General features: G+C 41.0%; 2 protein-coding genes across 3 annotated transcripts in view; one reads left to right on the forward strand and one right to left on the reverse strand.

Moving 5' to 3' along the window:
* Positions 1-4,672: 4,672 nt before the first annotated feature.
* On the forward strand, positions 4,673-18,762 carry LOC125882687 (probable polypeptide N-acetylgalactosaminyltransferase 8). Its single transcript, XM_049566512.1, has 10 exons — positions 4,673-4,897; positions 6,508-6,751; positions 8,838-9,004; positions 9,200-9,383; positions 10,135-10,332; positions 13,832-13,946; positions 14,945-15,130; positions 15,287-15,424; positions 17,385-17,480; positions 18,356-18,762. Exons 1-10 carry the CDS (start codon positions 4,687-4,689, stop codon positions 18,740-18,742), a joined length of 1,926 nt encoding a protein of 641 aa, XP_049422469.1. The 5' UTR covers positions 4,673-4,686; the 3' UTR covers positions 18,743-18,762.
* The window catches only part of ada2b (adenosine deaminase 2b), a 10,929-nt gene continuing 6,067 nt past the window's right edge, over positions 18,759-23,620 (reverse strand). The window contains exons 9-10 of one of the 2 annotated variants that reach the window (XM_049566488.1): positions 22,673-22,875; positions 18,759-19,353 (exon numbers count right to left, since the gene is read on the reverse strand). In XM_049566488.1, the coding sequence (XP_049422445.1) occupies positions 19,266-19,353; positions 22,673-22,875 (291 nt within the window). In that variant the 3' untranslated portion in view covers positions 18,759-19,265. Of the gene's footprint in view, positions 19,354-22,672; positions 22,876-22,896 lie in introns of those variants that run through there. The other variant, XM_049566489.1, reaches the window with a different exon arrangement.

Raw genomic sequence — 23,620 nt, forward strand, 5'->3', positions numbered from 1 at the left:
GAGGGTCATGGGAGGATGCGAATGAAGCAATATTACATCAATTGGCCAAAGGGGGGCGCTATAGCAACTGATTGAAATTGCAAACTTTGAATGGGCATATCTCATGCCCTGTATGTCGTAGAGACATGAAACTTTGCACAGAGATGCCTCTCCTCATGAGGAACACATTTGCCTCAAGAACCCATAACTTCCAGTGATATAGATTTCCCACCAGTTTGAATTTTTTGAAAAACACTGAAAATCGATCTCTTCCCGGGAAGTTTGACCGATCTGCATGAAACTGGGTGAACATAATCTAGGGACCAATATCTAAAGTTCCCTCTTGGCAAAAGTTGGAAAACTTACTAAAACTGAGCTTCTATAAGGCAATGAATATTGCCTTATCGATTTTTACTAAACTTGGTAGATATGTAGAACAGGACTCCTCAAGGTGACTGGAGAAATTTGACTCTAATTGGTCGCTGTGGCTCCCCCTGTGGCCAAATGTTTTTGGGAGCTTTTCTAATTTTTGGTACGACTGAGTCATGGTACGGTATGCTGTACATAATCACGTAAACTGTCAGTGTGTCATTCTGTCAGTCAGTCATTCTGTCTGTCCCATGTTTTTCTACTCACTGATGTGGTTAATCTATGTGAAACTGCACATAGGCATTGAGGATTGGCATAGGTAGAAGGTGACAAAGCTACCAATGGGTATGGACTAGTAGCTTAATATTAAAGGAACAGACATGACAGTAATCTCAAGCTTCTCATCTAACTACACCAGAAAGTGACAAAAGTGCATTTCCCAAAATGTCTGATTCTTCATTAGACCGCTGAAGCTTTCTTAAAGGGCAAGTTTGGCATTTTTCAACACTATTTTCCCATGTGTTTATGTCTAAGTGACCAATAGGAGCAACAATTTTAAAGATTGGTCCAGGATTGAGCGAGACAACTGTAGGCTGCAATGTAAACAATCAAGGACATGTTCTCATCAATTTACGTCCACCATAAGTGCTTGTTTTTGTTCCTGACACTCAAGTTATTATTAGAAGTGTCTGACAACTTTATGGAAAGGATCCTACAGCGATCCACCTTTTTGTTAAAGACTAAGATCTTTTTGGTTTAACCAGAAACAGCCCTGAAATCACCATCACCAAACCCACCAGACTCCATTCACATTAGCAGTAATTTTATCCTCAAAGGTGGACACTTTGAGTCAACAGGATCTCTTGTTCAGCGCAGTTATTATGGCTGGGATCAGGCTCTTCCCGAGTCGAGCTTTCCTGAGTTTAAGTGTTTGGTACCTGCAGCCTGAGGGTAATGGGATGATGTATTGGTTGAGTGGGTGTGTGGTGTCCCATTCTATTGATTTTGCAAGGCGTGTAATGGACCTGATATTTAACTCTGTGAGGTTGGGTGTGAGAAGACCAGTGATTTTGGAAGCGGTGTGTGTGATGCGTGTCAGTTTGGCCCGATTGGTGACAGAGAGCATGGTGAAGAAACATGTGGAACAGTACAGAAGGACTGGTTGAATGATGCTTTGGTACAGAAGTAGCAGTAGATGGGGGGGCAGAGAGACTCTCACTGCAGCCTGTTCTATTTTGCTCTGAAAATGTCGGCGTGCAGCCTCATTCTGTGGATGATAAACAAGGTGCAGACTGATGAAGGAGCCCGGCCACATTTAAGGCCTTGATTACACAGACACGATACAAATAAAAACAGATTTTTATTTATCTAGTATAAAAAAATTCCAGGTTTACACATCAGTTGAGAAAACGATATCCCTGTTTACACGAAAACGCAAAAATGCATGCCAGTCCAGTAGGTGGCGATACGCCATATGTCAAACACTATAGAATAACGTTCTGCGCATGCACAGTGATTTGTTTTCCTCTTGGCGCTCGTGATAAAAACAATGATAAACTACATTTTAACCTTATGTAGCATAGTTAGCTGCTATGCACTTACTACTATTGCGCACAGCAGACATCTTTGTGCGCCAATGTAGCGGTGATGTTGATGCAGCAGTGCTAAGTTAATTTGTAAGCTCGTAAGTAGCCCCAAAAGTGCTAACAAAACGTAAACAACCCAGCATATATCCGCCATTGTTGTTGTGGTTCCCGGGCGCCTAATGGGCACGCGCAAACTGGGTTGCAACGTCATCGTTTTCTCCGTCTATCCTGTTTACACGTCTCCATAGAAACGGATATTTTTAAAAACTTTCACTTTGGAAGCCGATTTGAAAATCTCGGTGACGGTGACGTGTAAATGATAGTTTTCAGAAATATAAAGGAACCGTATGAACATGCCCTAAGAGTACTGTTTGCAGTGGAAAGATTGGGTCTAGGTACCATGTCTGAAGGGTCTTTAGAGTCACACTCTGAGCCTGTCAGTGGCAAAAACAAATACATTTGGTGGACATAAATTGGTGGTGCAAACATGCCCCGAGTGGTTACATTGCAGCCTGCAGCAATCTCACTCAAACATCCGTTTGGTAAATAGAGGCCCTCATTATTGTTCGTGACTGGAGAGGATTATGAGCTCAGATCCTCTGTTGCTAGTGTACAACGAGGACATTTCAATGAACAGCCTGAGGGACTGACTTTCGGCCCACATATGATCCTCAGTGACCCATGGTGTCTTTTGCCACGTATTTTGCATGCAAGCAGGAGCACTGGAAACTGTGTCTACAGCAGGAATAAACTCTACACCGCCCCTTGCTCTTAATGTTTACCAAATTGCTTAAGAGCACAATAACGTCCCTGTGGTTGGAAGATCAAATAGAAGAAGCTGTTTGTTGGTAACATTTGCATAAGTCTTTGCAGAGTTTGCAGTTGTGCAGTGCATTGTTCCACACCTGAATGCATGAGTTATTCTAAATAAAGGTGCTGCACTGGAATTATGGTATGTATGATTACATGTAACAAATAAAATTAATTAACTGACTGTAACTTTTAATCTTAAAAATAAATATTGTGTTTGGCAGGGCTGGCTGAAAAGAAATTCAGCTATATCCTCAATCTGCCGGAAAATTAAGTGGATGCACCCATCCATCCATCCATCCATTTTCTAACCGCTTATCCTCTTGGGGGTTGCAGGGGGGCTGGGGCCTATCCCAGCTGACACTGGGCAGGGTACACCCTGGACAGGTCACCAGAGACAGACAACCATTCACACCTATGGACAATTAGAGTCACCAATTAACCTATCTCCAATCTAGCGCTGCTCATCGTGGACTATATTGCTGTCATTGTTCATTTTAGTCAAACCATACAGTTTGAAAACGAGGCGCGGCTCCAACTAGAAAACAATGTTTTGATGCATTGGATGTGCTGAATGTGCATATTAAGGCAGTACAGGAGGAGGTGCACATTAATAATCCTCCAGGACTGTAACATGCTCATGTTTAACCCAAACAATGTGTCATGTGACTGCAGTTGGTTCAGATCCAGGTCTGAACACGTTCTCACCACAAACGAACCGCACCAGAGTTCGTTTGTAACCGGACTGAGACCACCTCTTCAAGAAGGTCTCAGTCCGGTTGTTTTGGTGCACACCTGAGTGTGATTGCTGTGTTCACACTTGCCGAAACGCACCGCATTTAGAAGGCAAACAGACTTGAGTCAATTGAACCGAACCAAGCAGGGCAGGTGTGAAAGCACCCTTTGTGTATAATCGCCTGAATATAAGAATCATTGTGTTTTCATTACCTTCCAGTGCTGTTTCTGTCTTCATAAGGAGCGGGTCCTCATTTATTGAGATAACCATGTTCACTACTGGTGGCCACCGCAGTTGGAAGCAGATCTGCAATGAGCAGCATGGGAAAAACACTGATTTTTTTTTTAACATGAAACAACTTTATTCAATGTTTTAACTGGTTTAAATCATCTGGTCTGATTGTTTTGGGGAGGTAGAGACCTCTGAGGATAATTCGGCTCCCGGTAAAAACCTCCTCAACATTGAACACTGATGGAATTCTAACCAGGAGACGTTTCAGCTGAGTGCAAACTGCAGTCATCATTGCTAAATCCCCTTAAATCTGACACACTGTTCCTTTAAATGAGCCTGTTTTACTTAAAGCCTAAAAGATGAGCGAGAAAAGCCCTTTCCAGATATTTTATTAAATTTGTTTGTATGTGACATTTTGTTGCTGGGAGCCAGAGATCTCTTGGGAAACAAGGGGAATATGATATGGATTATATGGATCCAGTGGGATTTTCTTTAGAACCAGACAAAATCTGATTCTCAGCACAATCAGCCCCCCCTCCCCAAGAAAGACCTCTCAGACATGCTGTTAGCAGAGAGGCTGAACACTTGCGATAAGAACAGTAGTGCTGTAGCTGATTTGTCAGTCAGTCCTGTTCCTGCCACCTGCAGAGTGCTGCTGGTTTTCTGTCCTCCCAATTAACTATAGCTGATGATACACACCTGGTAATACAACCAAGAGGCAGCAGAGTGAAAACTACTGAAATCCACACGTCCAGCAAATCTGGTGTGAACCTCAGGATATCAGATAACACAGCTATGAGTCATTGTGCATGACTGTGTTTGTGTAAGTGTGTGTGTGTGTGTGTGTGTGTGTGTGTGTGTGTGTTTGTGTGCGTGGAGGGGGTGGGAAGAAAGAGAGAGCACCTGAAGTTAAAGGCAGGGAAACAGACTTCTCCTCCGTTTTCTTTCAATGAAAGGCAAAACAAAACACGTGACATGCACAGAAGCACCAGGATGAGATCTGGCTGGATTAAAGGCTCATTTCTGGCTTTTGCCATGGCCTTGGCGCTGTTATACCTCGGCTCCATTAAGAAGGAGGTTCATATCCATTCGGAGAGACTCCAGAGGGCCCATCACAACGACTCCATCAGGGGTCAGGGAATGATCAAGAGGATGAACAAGATGGAAGCAGACATCGGCAGACTACGTGAGTCCAATCAAAAGCCTTCATTCTTAAAATGCTGTTACAACAATGGGTAGGGCTGCAACTAAAAATTATCTTTATTATCAATCTGCGGTTTCGATTAATGTTTTGGTTGTTTTTTTCAACAAAATGTAAAAAAAATGTCCATTATAATTTCCCAGAGCCCAAAATGACATCTTCAAATGTCTTATTTTATACAACAAACAGTGCCAAACACAGTGCAGCAAATCCTTACATTTGAAACCAGAGATTTTTTTTAGATTTAGATTTAGAGGGATTTAGTGGCATTGAGCGGTGAGGGTTAAAGAGCGAAACCAGTTCAAGCTTCTCCTGGCTCGGATTCCTTCAGTGTTAATTGTTCAGGAGGTTTTTACAGGGAGCTGAATTATCCACAGAGGTCTCTTCCTCTCAAAACAAACAGACCAGGTGGTTAAATCTGGTAAAAACACTGAAAAAAAGCAGTTTTACTTTACAAATCAATGTTTTTTTTTACCCTGTTAGGCATGTCCCAGAGCTAATGTTTGCTCACTTATTTTCTCTGATAACCTGAGATTTAGACGTTCAGGAGGTTTTTACAGGTAGCTGAATTATCCACAGAGGTCTCTTCCTCTCTAAAACAAATAAATCCAATGATTTAAATTAGTAAAAACACTGAATAAAGCAGTTTCACATCACAAATCAATGTTTCTCCTAGTTGTTTGGCATGTCAGAGATAAGCCATGAGCCCAGCACCTGCTAATGTGTGCTCACCTTTTTTCTCTGATAACTTAAGATTGACTCTGTCTCCCTCTTTCATGTTATAGCTGTCCTGTCAAATAAAGGCAAAAAGCACCGAAAAATATATTTTTAAATAACTTAAGCAGGGACAAAACTTGTCTATAAACCAAACGTTTTAAAAGTAACATCCGGGAAAACTTCCACGTCACGCACATGAAATGAAATGGTGCAGAGCAAACACCGCCTTGTACCAGGTGATTTAAACCAGTACAAACCAAAAAATAAAGCAGTTTCACATTTAAAAAAAAAAAACAGTTTTCCCGATGCTGCTCAGCATGGAGGGGCTGCTAACTACGGTGGCTGACACAAAAACGCAAATGGCCCTATTTAGAGCCAGAGTTTGATTTGTCTGTTCTGAGCCTCTGTAGAAACATGGCAATGCAACATGGCAATCTCCGTAGACGAGAACCCGCTCCATACGTAGATATAAACGGCTCATTCTAGGGAAATGAAAACACAACGATTCCTATTTTCAGGTGATCATACACTAAAGAAAACATACTTTTTATAGTGTATTCCTTTTCTGCCAATATATCCCTTTAAATCCTACACACTGGACCTGGACCCACCCAAAGACTGACAAATTACATAATCAAGTCTCACAGCAACTCGGGTCAATTTCAGCCTGGCAGTACACACAGCTGTACACATAATAACAAACATTAAAATACTTAGATTAATATTAGTCACTTTGACTTGTTTAAACGGGTAATTGGGCTACATGTATTAAACTACACCTGTTTGCATTGACAACCACTGACACGTGTGATCAGCCATCTGTCATCCACTAATAAGAACTGTGAAGCAAATACTCAGGTACTCTCTTCTGTCAACAGTCAACCTGATGAGTAAACTTGAAAAGAAGGATGCGGTGAAAGAGGACAATGCAGAGGTGAAGAAGGAGAGGAAGGTGGTGAGGAAGCTGTTCCCCAACTCGTATCTGTTCACCAAGTGGGGTGACGAGCTGTCAGAAGAGGAGCAGAAGGAGGCTGAGAGATTGTTCCAGAGATACGGCTACAACGCCTTCCTCAGTGACAGGCTGCCCCTCAACAGAGAGATTCCAGACACCAGGCCCCGCAGGTGATTATCACTTCCTATTCATTGGGGGACCTAATAAACTGCTGATAAACCACACCTGCTTCACACACAGGTGTAGCCACAATGATGTCTCTATACGTGAGACCCAGGTCATACACAAATTTGATTACTCTTTAAGACTTCCTTTAAAGGTTCAGTGTGTAGGCTTTAGGGGGATATATTTGCAGCAATGGAATATCTTACTATATAATGACGGAAACGCTGTCTGTGTGTGTGTCTGTTCCACGTTTTTCTCCTCACTGACTTGGTCAATCCATGTGAAATTTGGCACAGTGGTAGAGGGTCATGAGAGGATGTGAATGAAGCAATATTACATCAATTGGCCAAAGGGGGGCGCTATAGCAACCGATTGAAATTGCAAACTTTGAATGGGCATATCTCATGCCCCGTATATCATAGAGACATTAAACTTTGCACAGAGATGCCTCTCTTCACGAGGAACACATTTGCTTCAAGAACCCATAACTTCCGGTGATATAGATTTTCCGCCATTTTAAATTTAAAATCGATCTCTTCCTAGGAAGTTTGACCAATCTGCATGAAACTCGGTGAACATAATCTAGGGACCAACATCTAAAGTTCCCTCTTGGCAGAAGTTGGAAAACTTACTAAAACTGAGCTTCTATAAGGCAATGAACATTGTGGAGGGCGAGGCTCATCACATAAAGGTGTATAACATCTCAAGGGTTTCACCCATCACCACGCAACTTTGTAGACATATGACCACACATAATCTGAGGGGACCCCTCCATTATTGACCCCATCAAACAAAATGGGGGCGCTACAGAGCTAATTTCTTATCTAGGTCTAACCGTCATATCGAATTTTACTAAACGTGGTAGATATGTAGAACAGGAGGCCTCAAGGTGACTGGAGAAATTTAACTCTAATTGGCAACTAGGTGGCGCTATAACAACAGAAAAATGCTTAAAAATGACTAAAATGCGACTGAACGTGGTGGCTCCCCCTGTGGCCCAGTGTTGTTGTTTTTTTTCTAATTTTTGGTTTGACTAAGTCATGGTATGGTATGCTGCTGCAACAAGGGCTAGCTGCACCTTTCCCATGTGAACTATCAGTGCGCCCCACTTTTAAGTCAATACAACATATAAACACTTCAACTATCTGCCTTTCTACGTGCTACCTTAACTACTAATGTACAGTTTTAGCCCACTAACTATCCCACTATTGGAAATGGTACTACTGTACTTTCAATAAAGCAATCGTACTATCAATTTCACAAAAACTCTGTCTGAATACATTGCTCTTCTTAATGGGTTCAGTTGACTATTTAATCTGCAATTTCCAAGATTTTCCAACTTTTGCCAAGAGGGAACTTTAGATGTTGGTCCCTAGATTATGTTCACCAAGTTTCATGCAGATTGGTCAAACTTCCTAGGAAGAGATTTGAAGTGTTTTTCAAAGAATTCAAAATGGCGGAAAATCTATATAACTGGAAGTTATGGGTTCTTGGGCAAATTTGTTCCTCGTGAGGAGAGGCATCTCTGTGCAAAGTTTCATGTCTCTATGACATACAGGGCATGAGATATGCCCATTCAAAGATTGCAATTTCGGTCGGTTGCTATAGCGCCCCCCTTTGGCCAATTGATGTAATATTGCTTCATTCACATCCTCCCATGACCCTCTACCACTGTGCCAAATTTCACATGGATTGACCAAGTCAGTGAGGAGAAAAACGTGGAACAGACACACAGACAGAGTTTTCGTCATTATATTGTAAGATTAATAGTTAGTTGGAGCCCTAACTAAGATATGCCTCATTCACAAAATCCAAATCAACATTTAAGAAAGCCTCAAAAAAGTTTAGAGGAAATGACATCTAAGTTTCCTTCTGAAATTTGATTGGTTAATTCACATTATTTTATTTGTGTGTCTTGTTTTGTAAGTTTGTTTTTGTCTTGTCTTGCCGGGTTTAGATGTCAGTAATTTGTAAAGTGTTAGTATTATCACTTTTTATTTTGCTTTTTTGTCTTCCCTGCTTTGCAAAAATATCAATAAAAATATGTCTGGGGAAAAAAAAAAACTACCACTTTTTCTCTTCCCCTCACAGGTGTGCTGAGAAAAAGTACCCTGAGGACCTGCCCTCCATCAGCGTCGTCTTAATCTACCTGGATGAAGCTCTGTCTGTGATCAAGAGGGCCATCCGCAGCATCATAGACAAGACACCAGCTCGGATACTGAAAGAAATCATACTGGTGGATGACCACAGCAGTAATGGTAGGTCCACCTGCTATGACAAAATACTGTTATTTATGAGATTACTCAAAATTATAAAGGGTCAGTTCAGTCACATTACACCAGATATTTACTCTCTTAGTTGTATGTATGAATTTGTTTATTGTACAGACGTCAATTAAAATCAATGTGTGACTGTATCTTGAAAAGAGGTCTTATTATTTTTACTTTCTGCAGAGGATTTAACGGACAAACTAGATGAATACATCAACTCCATCCATGAGGAGCGTTCAGGCCTGGTGAAGAAAGTCAGGCACTCTGAGCGACTCGGCCTCACCCAGGCCAGACTGTCGGGATGGAGGGCTGCTGTGGGGGACGTGGTGGCCATCTTGGACGCTCACATAGAAGTCCACGCACAATGGTTGGTTAAAATAATCTGAGTTGTCACCTTATTTCCTTGCTGTGCTACAGTTACGACTGAGTATCACTAGACCAAATCACCCAGTACCAAGTAGAAGCCTAATGAAACTTCTCCAGTCAAACGATACCTGCCATTTGATCCTTTTATGGTGAAGTCAAGTGTGGTGTATCTGATAGAGTTGACAGTTTACGTGACAAGATCATGCCACAAAATCATTCTCACTAAAAGCTTCCATTCACATGATGGTCAGGGTCACCAACCCTAATGCTTCTGGCGTGTGACAGGCTTTCACACTGCCAAAATGTATGTGTTGCTGTGTTTTGGCGTGAGAACTATGTTAGTTTAAGTGTTGCCTGGCCTGGGAAGATGAACGGTTAATTGTCACCAAAAAAGACAGCAGCGTCAGGGTACGGTCACACACAAGCCAAAATAACACTGGCAAATATTTGCCTCCCATTCAGTTCGATCCAATGTGAACAGAGGGGCGAATAAAATATTGCTTCAGGTGGCCAAGCATCGTGTGGAGTTCAACTTTGGTGAACTTTGACTTACAGAGTTGCAGCCTCATTCAATAGCAAAGAAGTGCGTGTGGAGGAGACATTGATTGTTGCTGCTTTCACAAGTCGATGTTGTATGATATTGACATTTTTAACATCACAATTCACAAATAGTCTGGAAAGTAAACCTGTCATCACCTTTTGTTTCTGCCTTGTCTGATGCAGCTTAAGTTAAACTGTCATTGTGTGTCCAGGGCAGAGCCGCTGTTAGCTCGGATTAAGGAGGATCGCACCGTGATATTGACACCAGTATTTGACAAAGTCGGTTTTGATGACTTGACATTGACACCCTACATACCTGCTGCAGATGCCTTCGACTGGGCTCTGTGGTGCATGTACGAGTCCTTCAGACCTGAGTGGTACGCGTTAAAGGACGACTCCAAACCTGGAAAGTAAGTATTAAGAGTCAGTTCACCCAAATCACACAACAACACTTTTACTTTCACACTTAGAGGAACAGTGTGTAAGATTTAGAGGGATTTATTAGAACATAGCGATGAGGACCGCAGATTGCAACCAGCTGAAACTTCTGCTTAAAATTCCTTCATTGTTCAGGAGGTTTTTACTGTGAGCCGAATTATCCACAGAGGTCTCTTCCTCTCCAAAATAAATGGACCAGATAATTTACACCAGTAAATACACTTAATAAATCAGTTTCATGTTAAAAATCAGTGTTTTTCTATGCTGTTTGGCATGTCAGAAACAGACCGCTAACCTGTCTGTTAATCTGTACACACCTTTATTCTCTGATAACTTCAGGACGTCCAGGTTTTACAGTTAGCTAAATTATCCACAGAGGTCTCTTCCTCTCTAAAACAAACGGACCAGGCGATTTAAACTTTAAACAAACTATATCTATCTACCATCTACCTACCTATCTGTCTACCCATCTACCTATCTATCTACCTACCTACCCACCTGTCTACCCATCTACTTACCTACCTACCTACCTATCTACCTACCTACCTACCCATCTACCTACCTCCCTTTTACTACCTACCTACCCATCTGCCTTCCTATCTATCTACCATCTACCTACCTACAGTCAGGTCCATAATTATTTGGACAATGATACAATTGTCATCATTTTGGCTCTGTACACCACCACAATGGGTTTTAAATGAAACAATGAATACCTGCTTAAAGTGCAGACTCTCAGCTTTCATTTAAGGCTTTTTCAAAAATGTAGTATGAACCGTGTAGGAATGACAACCATTTCTTCACACAGTCCCCCAACTTTAAGGGCTCATAAGTATTTGGACAAACTAACATAATCATCAATTTAACAGTCAGTTTTAATACTTGGTTGCAAATCCTTTACAGTTAATGACTGCTTGAAGCGTTGGACACATAGGCATCACCAGATGCTGGGTTTCTTCCCCGGTGATGCTCTGCCAGCCCTTTACTGCAGCCGTCTGCACTTCCTGCTTGTGTTTTGGGTATTTTGCCCTCAGTTTTGGCTTCAGCAAGAGAAACGCATGCTCAGTTGGATTCATTTCAGATGATATGACTTGGCTATTGCAGAACATTCCACTTCTTTGCCTTAAAAATGTCTTTGGTTGCTTTTGCAGTATGCTTCAGGTCAATGTCCATCTGCACTGTGAAGCATCGTCCAATGAGTTTTGTAGCATTTGGTTGAATCTGAGCAGATAATGTAGCCCCAAACACCTCAGCTTTCATCCTGCTGCTCTTGTCAGCAGTCACATCATCAATAAATACAAGAGAACCAGTTCCACTGGCAGCCATGCATGGCCATGACATAACAGTACTTCCACCATGCTTCACTGATGAGGTGGTGTGCTTTGGATCATGAGCAGTTCCTTCCCTTCTTCCTTCTCTTGTCTTCCCATCATTCTGGTAGTTGATCTTTGTTTTATCTGTCCATAGTATGCTGTTCCACAACTGTACAGGCTTTTTAGATGGTTTTTTGACAAACTCTAATCTGGCCTTCCATTTTTAAGGCTAACCAGTGGTTTGCATCTTGTGATAAACCCTCTGTATTTATTCTAGTGAAGTCTTGTCTTGCTTACAAGAGCAGCAGGATGAAAGCTGAAGTGTTTGGGGCACCATTATCTGCTCAGAGTCTGCACTTTAAGCAGGTATTCATTGTTTCATTTAAAACCCATTGTGGTGGTGTACAGAGCCAAAATGATGACAACTGTATCATTGTCCAAATAATTATGGACCTGACTGTATCTGTCTACCCATCTACCTACCTACCTATCTATCTGTCTACCTACCTACCTATCTCACTACTCATCTACCTACCTATCTGTCTACCCATCTACCTACCTATCTATCTGTCTACCTACCTACCTACCTACCTATCTCACTACTCATCTACCTACCTGTCTACCCATCTACCTATCTATCTACCTACCTATCTATCTACCTACCTACCTACCTCACTACTCATCTACCTACCTATCTAACTACTCATCTACCTACCTATCTGTCTACCCATCTATCTACCTATCTATCTACCTACCTATCTATCTGTCTACCTACCTACCTATCTCACTACTCATCTACCTACCTATCTGTCTACCCATCTACCTACCTATCTACCTACCTACCCATTTACCTACCTATCTACCCATTTACCTACCTACCAATCTACCTACCTATTTATCTACCCATCTACCTACCTCCCTTTTACTACCTCCCTACCTACCCATCTGCCTTCCTATCTATCTACCATCTACCCACTTATCTGTCTACCTATCTATCTACCCACCCATCTACCTACCTACCTACCTACCTACCTAATACCTACCCATCTACCTAATACCTACCCACCTACCTACCCATCTACCCATCCATCTACCTACCTACCCATCTACCCACCCATCTACCTACCTACCCATCTACCTACCTACCTACCCATCTACCTAATACCTACCCATCTACCTACCCATCTACCTAATACCTACCCATCTACCTACCCATCTACCTACCTACCCATCTACCCATCTATCTACCCATCTACCCATCTATCTACCCATGTATCTACCCATCTATCCATCCATCCATCCATCTACCTACCTACCAGCATTTGGAAAAGATCATCAGCAACACTTCTTCCAGAAATGTTTACACAGAATAATCTTGGGCATGGGGACCCCACCTGACTATTAGACCAACAGTGACCCTGTATAAATTCAGCTGCTTCTAATAGGAAGTGAAAGCCTTGATAATAATAACCCGACTGTATTGTAGACATATGATTTGCATAATGTAGAAGTGCAGACAAAGTACCTGATATATGTTTTTATAACACTGGGGCAATGTGTACAGTGTGAACAGATTGATAGGCTCTTCGCCATGAAGTCCCATACACGCTGGTAAATACTGTAGCTGCACGGCAGTTTGTTTTTCCATGTAGGAGAACATCTGAATGGACGTACATAACAGTATGATGTGCAGAATGGACACAAAGCCTTCATCTACAAGAAAACCTACAGACAGATACTGTATGCTGTTCATCATGGTGATAGTTTCCACTCCTCTCTCTCAGTCTGATTATGTGACACAGTGCGTTGCACAATCCAGTGCTATCAAGAACATTGTTAAACAGCACTGCTTCAGAAGGACCTGACCTCCTTTCTTTTTGTCTAGACAACTAATTAACTTTATCTGTATCTGATGACACTCTACACATTGACCCACTGTTGTCAAAACTCTGGCTTTGACTCATGACCTCAGTATTTCTAAACTCTATTGGATATCTCAAAAATCTCAGCAAATGAAACAAAACTATTTATATGTAGGAAAATATATATACATTATTCATATATTTTTCTGACTTTAAGGAAGTAACATAATGTAATGTATGAAGTGTGGTTGGTGTTTACATGTCAAATTTCTTAATGTGACATATTCTGTCCTCAGGAGCCCGTCCATCATGGGGATTCTTGTCGCTGATCGCAAGTTCTTTGGAGAAATCGGAAGCCTTGATGGCGGAATGAAAATTTACGGTGGTGAAAATGTGGAGCTCGGCATCCGGGTGAGATTTTCAGGACGCTTGTCATATGCATTGTTACATAAGTATGAAAAACACACGTAGGACTGATTTTTCCTTATGTTCTCTCGATAAGTTAGTTGGTTAGGTTGCTGCCTTCAATGAAAAATTTTAATGAAATGTAACTTTTAAATTTATTTTTAGGATTGTTCCATTTTTAAAACATTTTCCCCCATTAAAAAATAGAGACAACCAACCCCGTGATGGGGGTGGTTGTCACAAGTGCACATATAGGCTATTTGACAGTCTGTATCTTATAAACAGAATAAGCTGAAGGAGAATAAGGTCACTCCATTCCTTAATGACATTTTAAGCTTCAGTTATATGTTGAAAGAGAATCTATTTAGGATACAGTTTTTGAGGGATTCAAATGAAAGTAAAAAGTGTGATGACCAACCCTGTTCTTTCCTACTTTGTGGATTGTGCTCATTAGTGAATATTAGCATGCTAGCAGGCTAAAATAAGATGGTTAGCAAAACCTGCTTCTCATGTTAGCTTTGCCATTGTTTGCATGTTAGCACCCTGAGAATAGCATTTAGCTCAAAGAAGATCCCTTACAAAGATATGCTAGCAGGACTGTAAACGCTTTTTAGGTCCTGATCTTTTTTGTGTAGCTCTTTGTTCTCTTGGTGTTTGCATGGATTTCTTTGAACAATCTGTCATACACGTCGTCAGAGGATCTATGATAACACAGTGTTACTGTCTGTGAACCGTTGCTGGTGATTTTGTCCAGGATGTTTACCTGCCCTTTATCCTTAACCTATCCCTGCAGGCATAAGACACAATATGGGTTTGTTTGGCTGTAGTGTGCAGTGTGCATGTTGCTTTGAACTGTCTCAAAAGGTTGTTCTCTGTACAGTATGTTTCCTTTTTAGGTTGGTATCTGCGAGAAATAAGCTAACAGTAAATACACTTTAATCATATAGTGTGCTGAACCCTGAAAAATCTATCTTTTTAAATGTCCGACCTTTGTGTTTTGGCAGGTGTGGCTGTGTGGAGGAAGCATAGAAGTTATACCTTGCTCGAAAATTGCCCACATTGAACGGGCCAGAAAGCCTTACCTCCCAGATTTGAGTGAAATGGTGAAGCGTAATGCACTGAGGGTGGCGGAGGTGTGGCTGGATGAATATAAATACAATGTCAACATTGCTTGGAACGTTCCCATAGAGGTAAGGCATGATGACACCTGGTCAATCAGATACATTACAGCTTGTTTTATCTAAAAAGATAAGGGTTCATAAAATAATGTTCTGAAGAATAAAATGAATAGTGCAATCTAAATTTAATTTTGTGGCCTTTGTATCCTGTTTTTTTTCCTCCCACAGAATCATGGGATAGACATTGGGGATGTGTCAGAGAGGAAGAAGCTGAGAGAGAGGCTGAACTGTAAACCCTTTAAGTGGTATCTGGATAATGTTTACCCCATGTTGGACCCTCTGCAAGACCTGCAAGGTTATGGAGCGGTGAGTAGATATGGATCAGATATGACCACATTTTAAGTTTTAATTAGCAAGTGTCACAGTCATTCTTTATTGAGGTTTAATTTAATATTTTTTAATTATCATATTGATTCTCTTTGAATCACCCAAGTCAAAGGTTATCTAATAGCAGTAAGTCAGTTGAATTTGGCTTAAGATTGTCATGTAAACTGGTGGTTCCTGACCTTTTGGCTTCCTGAACCAAACAATGTCTAATTATCACTAGTGACGTTACGTCTGATACTGCAGTCCTGAGGCCTGTGTCGTGTGCAAAGGGGGCTTGTCCAAATGAAGCCCGTGTCGAAGCCCATATCGTTTTTCAATATATCACGTGACCAAAGACAAACAAGGTCCCATTTATCCGGAATTACACGACTGCCTCGTTGTGTGATTCGAGTCGGGAAATACAGCAAGTGTTCTGAGTACTCCTAAATGAGCTGTTAAACAGGGCTTCGTGTGATCGGCCTTTTGGCAATGCGATCGGCCTTTTGGCAACGCAATCGGCCTGAAAGATTCGACACACTCACGGGGCTTCATCACACCATCACTACTCATCACCCATTGTCAGCAGTCGCACACATCTGTTGGCTATGATCAAGATTGATTTTTGATTGTTATTTTTGTTGTTTGATTTTGAATAGATTTTAAAGACCTAAAAAATTATCCAAGAATTCACAAAGAAAAGAAAAGAAAAGAAAAGAAAAGAAAAGAAAGATACAAGAAAATCTGAAAAATAAAGATAATTTTGCGTAAATAAATATAAGTTTTATGCCTTTGCACTGAGATTGCTGTGGCCAGGGGCGTTGTGTATTTTTGGGTTGTCTATCCCATTCTTACACAATAAGGACGCCTTAACAGAATTTCCTCAAATTTGGCACAAACATCGACTTGGACTCAACAATGAACCGATTAGAATTTGGTGGTCAGATGTCACTGTGACCTTGCCTTCTTCCATTCTTTTGATTTCAAGAATGCCCTGAGGAAATTTTCTCAAATATGGCCAGGCATCCACTCCACAAAACGATGAACTGATTACAATTTGGGGGTTACAGGTCAAGGTCACTGTGACCTTGCCTAAATCTCATTCTCTTGAATACAACACTTCAGGAGTGCCCTGAGGAGATTTTCTCAGATTTGGCACAAACATCCACTTGGACTCAACGATGAACTGAATGGGATATGGTAGTCAAAGGTCACTGTGACCTTGCGTCCATCTTATTCTCATGAACAAAATATCTCAAGAAGGCCTTCAGGGAATCTCCTCAAATTTGGCACAAATTCCACTTGGACTTAATGTCAAAGGTCAAGGTCACTGTGACCTAAAAAAAAAGCATGTTTGCATGCTTTTGGCCATAACTCAAGAATTCATACGCTGATTATGACAACATTTCACACAAATGTCTAATAGGATAAAACGAAGTGATAAACGTTTACATACAAAAGGTCAAAGGTCAGCTTCGCTGTGACATCATGATGTTCTGCAAAAATCCTTTTCTGGCCATTATTCAAAAGCCTAACTCTGGAACAGAAGGGGAGACATTTGGTCAGATTGAGTTGGTGACAGTAATCTTGGGTTACGGCTGCTGATTGTACAGATGTTCTGAGGTGCCAGGTTGAAGATCTGTGTGAGGGATTTTAAAATAAGCAGCAACGTCCATATTTGAAGCATTGTCATTGTCATATGAGTCTGGACCAGAGCACCAAATGTGTATTAATCTGCAGCTGAAAATAGTTCCTGTCTAATGAATTATTTCTACCTGTTTGAGGATCACGGGATTTGTTGACACAGAGAAGGGAAGTGGATTCTGGGCTAAACCCTCAGAAGATATATCACTAGATTGTTTATGTATATAGCATAAACATCTAGTAGCATATATTTATGCTGTGCTACTATTTCTAATCGATGCTTTCAATGGTTACTTTCTATTTCTGCTTCTGTTAACAGCTGATTAATGATCTGAAGCCAGACCTCTGCATTGACCAAGGCCCACAGCCTGGAAACACACCAATTATATATGGATGCCACACCTTCTCACCTCAGGTATGTTCAGGGTCGGGCTGTCACCTTCTGGTCGGTTGGTCGATTGGTTGATCTCTGCGCTCTGTCCGATCAGTCGGACATTTGTTGGTGTTACTTTAATGAGGCTGTGTGTCCACCAAGGTGTTTCTTATCCTATCTGAAAACAGCAGTTGTTCAGCACTTGTAGATGTCCTCTATGATGGCTGGTCTTTGTGGTATTTGTCCCGACCCTTTTCCACTGTAATCAGATGGCTGGTGACAGTGACAAGTGCAGCAATTTGAACATTTTTTGACTCTCTAATTGGGAAACGGACAAATAATCACAGGAGACATTCAATGTCAGATTTATCACTATGGATTTATTTTACTAAGTCTCCATACAGACACCGCAGTTCAAGGCTGAATTAGAAAGCTTCTGAAAGGGATATGATCACAGCGCAGCCCTTGTTGGAGCAGCAGGGTAGCTAACGTTAGCTTCTGGGCTGATAATAGCAAATCTCTCTCTCTCACATGCAGCATTACAGAGATATTTAACGTTAGGAAAGTTATGTTGTGCGTGACAAACTTATTTTTCGCTTGAGGCATTCCACTTGCCTGAACAGGGAGTTTAATTGCTCTGGACAAGTGTAAATGTCAAGCCCTGTGACAGGAAAAAAAAATGCTATGGTGGAAAACAGTGCTACCAGGCAGAGTGCGCTCAGTGCACTGTGGCTGATTTAGTTAATCTAGAAATAATGTTTTTTTTCCTCCATCAATCAATCGACTGGTTAAAGAGTAGGTAGAATTTTAGTCGAACAATTGTTTCTTTAGATTATCATTGCCCTATTTCATGGATTCACTGCATGCACACTGACTGTTAATTTGTTTGTGCATACTTATTGTTCTTCTGTGTGTAGCACTGTTTTTATCGCACTGACGGACAACTCTACATCGGCGGAATCAAATCTCACAAGTACAACAGCAACCACTGCCTGGTGGATTCCGGCACTATCTACCCTGGACTGTACGAGTGCAAAGCGGCCCAGCAGAAGAAGTTCCACATGCTGTGGGATTTTAAACAGGTACATATTACACTTCTGAAATATAAATCTGATCTGTTTGGAGGAAAAGAAATGTGTCTCATTGTGTGTGTTGTGTTTTCTTTCCAGGACGGACCAATCCAGAACAGAGAAACAAAGAGGTGCTTGGAAATTGCGCAGGGTGAAGACAGCTATTACAAACTGGTTGTTGGGCAGTGTAGTGGTCAGCGCTGGAAGATACAACATCTCATCAAAGACCACTAACAGATTGGTGGGCAGGTCCCTTCTGGGACCTGCCCACCAATTAATGAGCCATTGTTGCACAAAAACTGCACCTCGGAGAAAGATCTGGAACAACTGTGTGTCTCTGGAGTTTACATTTTGCACCAGGTGACTTGGATTCACAAGAGTCGGACTGTGCACGAGCAAAGTTGTAAACATTTTTTATTTAATTACTGTTTTTGCCTCTTATTGTTTTGACAAATTTTACTTGATGATTTACTTGTGTGACACACAATATGAACTACACTTGAGTAATGATTTTTTTTAGGTTGGTTTTGAATAGAAAATGTCCTCATGAACCTTTACTAGTGCAGTTTTTCTGTGTGAAAATACTTTTTATGACGACAACAGATGGGTTGTGGACAGCTTTGAATACAATATCAATAATGATACAGTAGCTGCATTTAAGTTGAACTGTTTAAATAAAGGCTAGTAAATGTTTGCTTTAGTTAAGCGCTTTTATAACAATCATTCAAGTCAAACAGGATCTGTTGTGGTTCAGTTGTTAAGAATGATTTAAAATGAAGGTGTCCCATTTGTTCTGCCACATGACCCGACATGTGTCCTTCAGATGAGCTGGCAGGGAGCTGTACCTGCAGGCAGAAGAAACTGTTCATGAGAACGAATTCATTTAACTGTGAAATGATATTATAGGAAAGGCTGCTGGCTAAAAATATCCAAGTTTTCAGCTCTTATCTAGACATTCTGTTATCAAATATGGACATTGTGTAAAGTTAATTAGATTTTGGATGTCACTGTTCAGGGACCAGTTTCATGAAAGCATTTTGAGAGCACTGCTTTCACACATGTCACAATTGATTGTTGCATTTTGCAGAGATTTGAGAGTCTAACAGGGCTTCATTGTGTTAAAATGAAGACGTTTTAAAAATAAGTCGAAGAAATTATCCAATGTTTCGAATTACAGCTCGCATGTTGCAAATTTGATGAAACGTGCTGCAGAAGGAAGATCCGAAAACCCCAGATATCACTGAAATACTACCAGGAGAAGATTTCAACTGAGACACAGCTCTACACCAGGTTTGTGTTTCAGTGTCTTGCAAGTTTCAGGTATCTGCAAGAAGGTTTTTATACTGCGGTGAAATTAAAGGTACACTATGCAGGATTTTCCTTCAAAACAGTAACTCATACAAAGCTCTTACAATCACCCAGTAGAAGCGTGTGCTGGTGTATTTATCTGCAGAGACTCTGCCCTTGTGGACACAGTGCAGAAAAAACGCTAATATAGCAGTGGGGTGAATCTGGGGTTGGCTTTCACTCTTGCTGGCAATACCCTTTACACACCGTTACCAACAATTCATGTATAGTTTACCTTTAAAGGGTAAGTCCAGTGATATTTTAGATTTTTGTTATCGTCAACAAATCCCACAAAAGACCAAAACAAAAGAAATGTTAAGGCTCGGACACATTTTCCTCACTGAATGTCTGCGAACTGCTGCAGACTTGTTTTGGCAGCAAAGACGCACACACTGTTCCATTTATACTACAATTGAGAGGCCACATTGGTCTGGAATTCCACACACGCACATTTCCTGATCCATAGTCCAATCCAGTTGGTAATGGTAATGTGCCATAATGTTGTTTACCAACCTCCTTAAAAAAGAGAAAAGAAGAAGCAGCATGTGCGTTAGGAAAGAAAATAGCAAGCCCAAGACAGCAAGACGAGCTCCTGTGTTTGTTGTTTTCAACGTCATTTGACTGTCTTTGTATTCTTTTAAAGACAAACTATATAAATGTAGGTGATGGCAGATCTCCTATCGCAAATAAGCATCCATTTTGTTTTCTTCGTCTTGGCAAACCAGTTGGATGTGCATACCCCACCCACTGGACTGGAGTGTGGAACAAGAGATTATCTTACTATATAATGACGAAAACTCTGTCTGTGTGTGTGTCTGTTCCATGTTTTTCTCCTCACTGACTTGGCCAATCCATGTGAAATTTGGCACAGTGGTAGAGGGTCATGGGAGGATGCCAATGAAGCAATATTACATCAATTGGCCAAAGGGGGGCGCTATAGCAACCGATTGAAATTGCAAACTTTGAATGGGCATATCTCATGCCCTGTATGTCGTAGAGACATGAAACTTTGCGCAGAGATTCCTCTCCTCATGAGGAACAAATTTGCCTCAAGAACCCACAACTTCCGCTTATATAGATTTCCGGCCATTTTGAATTTTTTGAAAAACACTTAAAATCGATCTCTTCCTAGGAAGTTTGACCAATCTGCATGAAACTGGGTGAACATAATCTAGGGACCAATATCTGAAGTTCCCTCTTGGCAGAAGTTGGAAAACTTACTAAAACTGAGCTTCTATAAGGCAATGAATATTGCGGAGGGCGTGGCTCATCACATAAAGGTGTATAACATCTCAAGGGTTTCACCCATCACCACGCAACTTTGTAGGCATATGACCACACATAATCTGAGGGGACCCCTCCATTATTGACCCCATCAAACAAAGTGGGGGCGCTAGAGAGCTCATTTCTTATCTAGGCCTAACCGCCATATTGATTTTTACTAAACTTGGTAGATATGTAGAACAGGAGGCCTCAAGGTGACTGGAGAAATTTAACTCTAATTGGCAACTGGGTGGCGCTGTAACAACAGAAAAATGCTTAAAAATGGCTAAAATGCGACCGATCGCTGTGGCTCCCCCTGTGGCCCAATGTTTTTTTTTTTTTCTTCTAATTTTTGGTATGACTAAGTCATGGTATGGTATGCTGTACATAATCACGGGAACTGTCAGTGTGTCATTCTGTCAGTCAGTCATTCTGTCTGTCCCACGTTTTTCTACTCACTGACGTGGTCAATCTATGTGAAACTGCACATAGGCATTGAGGATTGGCATAGGTAGAAGGTGACAAAGCTACCAATGGGTATGGACTAGTATTTTGTGACTCGAGAATGTGGAGTCAGCCCTCTCGGACATCCTACTTGGCTAAATAAAACACATCAATTTTAAAGAGGTGCAAAATTATTTCCTAAAGTACCTGGGCACTGTAGTTTTTAGCAAATGCCAAGATTTAGATGTTATCACACCAGATCTATTGATCTTCCGTACAGTCAGTTCTACAGATGTAACTTTGGCCAGTTTTCAATTAGGTACAGAGGTCCAGTTTTATGAAACAACGGGATATGGCACTGTTGTAATTCTTATTTTTATTTATTACATTTTGGGGTTTTTTTATGTGTGGTATTTCCTGTAAGGATATCAAATTGTATTGTATTTCTTTTTTCTTTCTTGGTGTTTTTGTCTTTAGTATTGTACTCTTTTGCCTTCTCTTTTTTTATTTTTAGATATTTAAAAATATTTGTCTGATGATAAGTATATACAGCTGTGTTTAATTTCATTGTTTAATTTCAATGTCTGGTGTTTGTTGGGGTACTTTTACAAGCCCTCAGTGAATTTTTCATCCCATCTGTACATTTTCTTATGTTAATGATTTTTTTTTTATTTTATCATATGCACAAATAAAGACTAAAGCTGTGGATTAATATACAGTTGGTTTGGGGTTTTGGGGAATTTACAGCACCGGGACAGTGACTGTGGGATAAAATAACCTACATTGCCCATGCTCATCATGATGAAGCAACATGTCACTCACACATTTTCATGGACAATATTTCCAAACTTCTACTGACTTCTCAAGGGCTCATCATAATTATTTTTTCTTACCCCACTTGCCCAACATTTTTCAGACATATCAGAATCAAACTCTGTTCAAACACAATTATATTATTATATACACATGACTTGTAAGTAGGATACATTCATTGTTTCATGGGATTTGTTGACAATAAGAAAAAAAAATACAGATTATAATCTTAAAACCTGTGGTTTAGTAATTTGGTAAAAGAAAGGCATGACAGAGATCAAATCAGCTGACTCTCACCTGATGGAGTTCAGAGCCAGCTCTTTCAGAGTGCCCAGGTTTGCTTTTAACCCTCCGATGCCAACAAAGGCTTGATAAAAGTCGTAGGAGAGGCCCGTGGTGCCGAACAGAGATGGGTCATCGGAGCTGACCACCATCGGGTGGCCCTCGGACATCAACACAGCTGCAGGGTGGTTCCGAAGGTCTGACACCAGCTTCAGCACCTGGAGGTCAGAGGTCAAACACACTGAGGTACTTTATATGTGAAGACAGGCACAGAGGTGATGAATCCACATATCCAGACTTAATCGCAAGTTTGCATTCACTCTTCCTCTGCAGCAGCCACTCCTCTCATCCATCAATCTGATCTGATCAGCTCTACTGTTTATTTAAATAGAGTCTGGTAGGTTTTGCGATGCCAATTTCGGGCTTTTTCTAGTTGAACAAAAAAGATCTCACTCTTTAACATAAAGGTCGACGTCTGTATGAATCCTTTACATAATGTTGTCAGACACTTAGAATAATATTCTGAGCCAGTCAGTGGCAGAAACTAACACTTTCAGTGGATGTTAATTGACAATGTACAAGTAGCCTGGTTAGACCATCCCGATGATGTAATGTATATCAGTGTGGACTCGGTGCTGCCCCTCTGCCGCTGCATATACAGAAATTAAAATCCAATCGGGGCCAATCAGGGATCGCCACCATAGTTGACAATGTAAGCAGCCAATCAGGACCTGCTCTGTAGCTGATGATGTGAAATGCAAGCCACAGGTGGCAGGACAGTGGTGGCGTCTCCCGAAGCAGCAAGTGCTAACTGTAACATCAGTAGTTTAAACACAGCAATATGTGAATTTATTGCAGAAATAAAGTCAATAACAACAATTAAATAAAAACAAGAGAATGAACTCGCAGAGTTTCTTCTGTTCTTCCGACTAGATTTGGCAAAAGCCTGATTCATCATCTGGC

Source organism: Epinephelus fuscoguttatus, linkage group LG22 (assembly GCF_011397635.1).
Source record: "Epinephelus fuscoguttatus linkage group LG22, E.fuscoguttatus.final_Chr_v1".
NCBI classification, from domain to species: Eukaryota; Metazoa; Chordata; class Actinopteri; order Perciformes; family Serranidae; genus Epinephelus; species Epinephelus fuscoguttatus.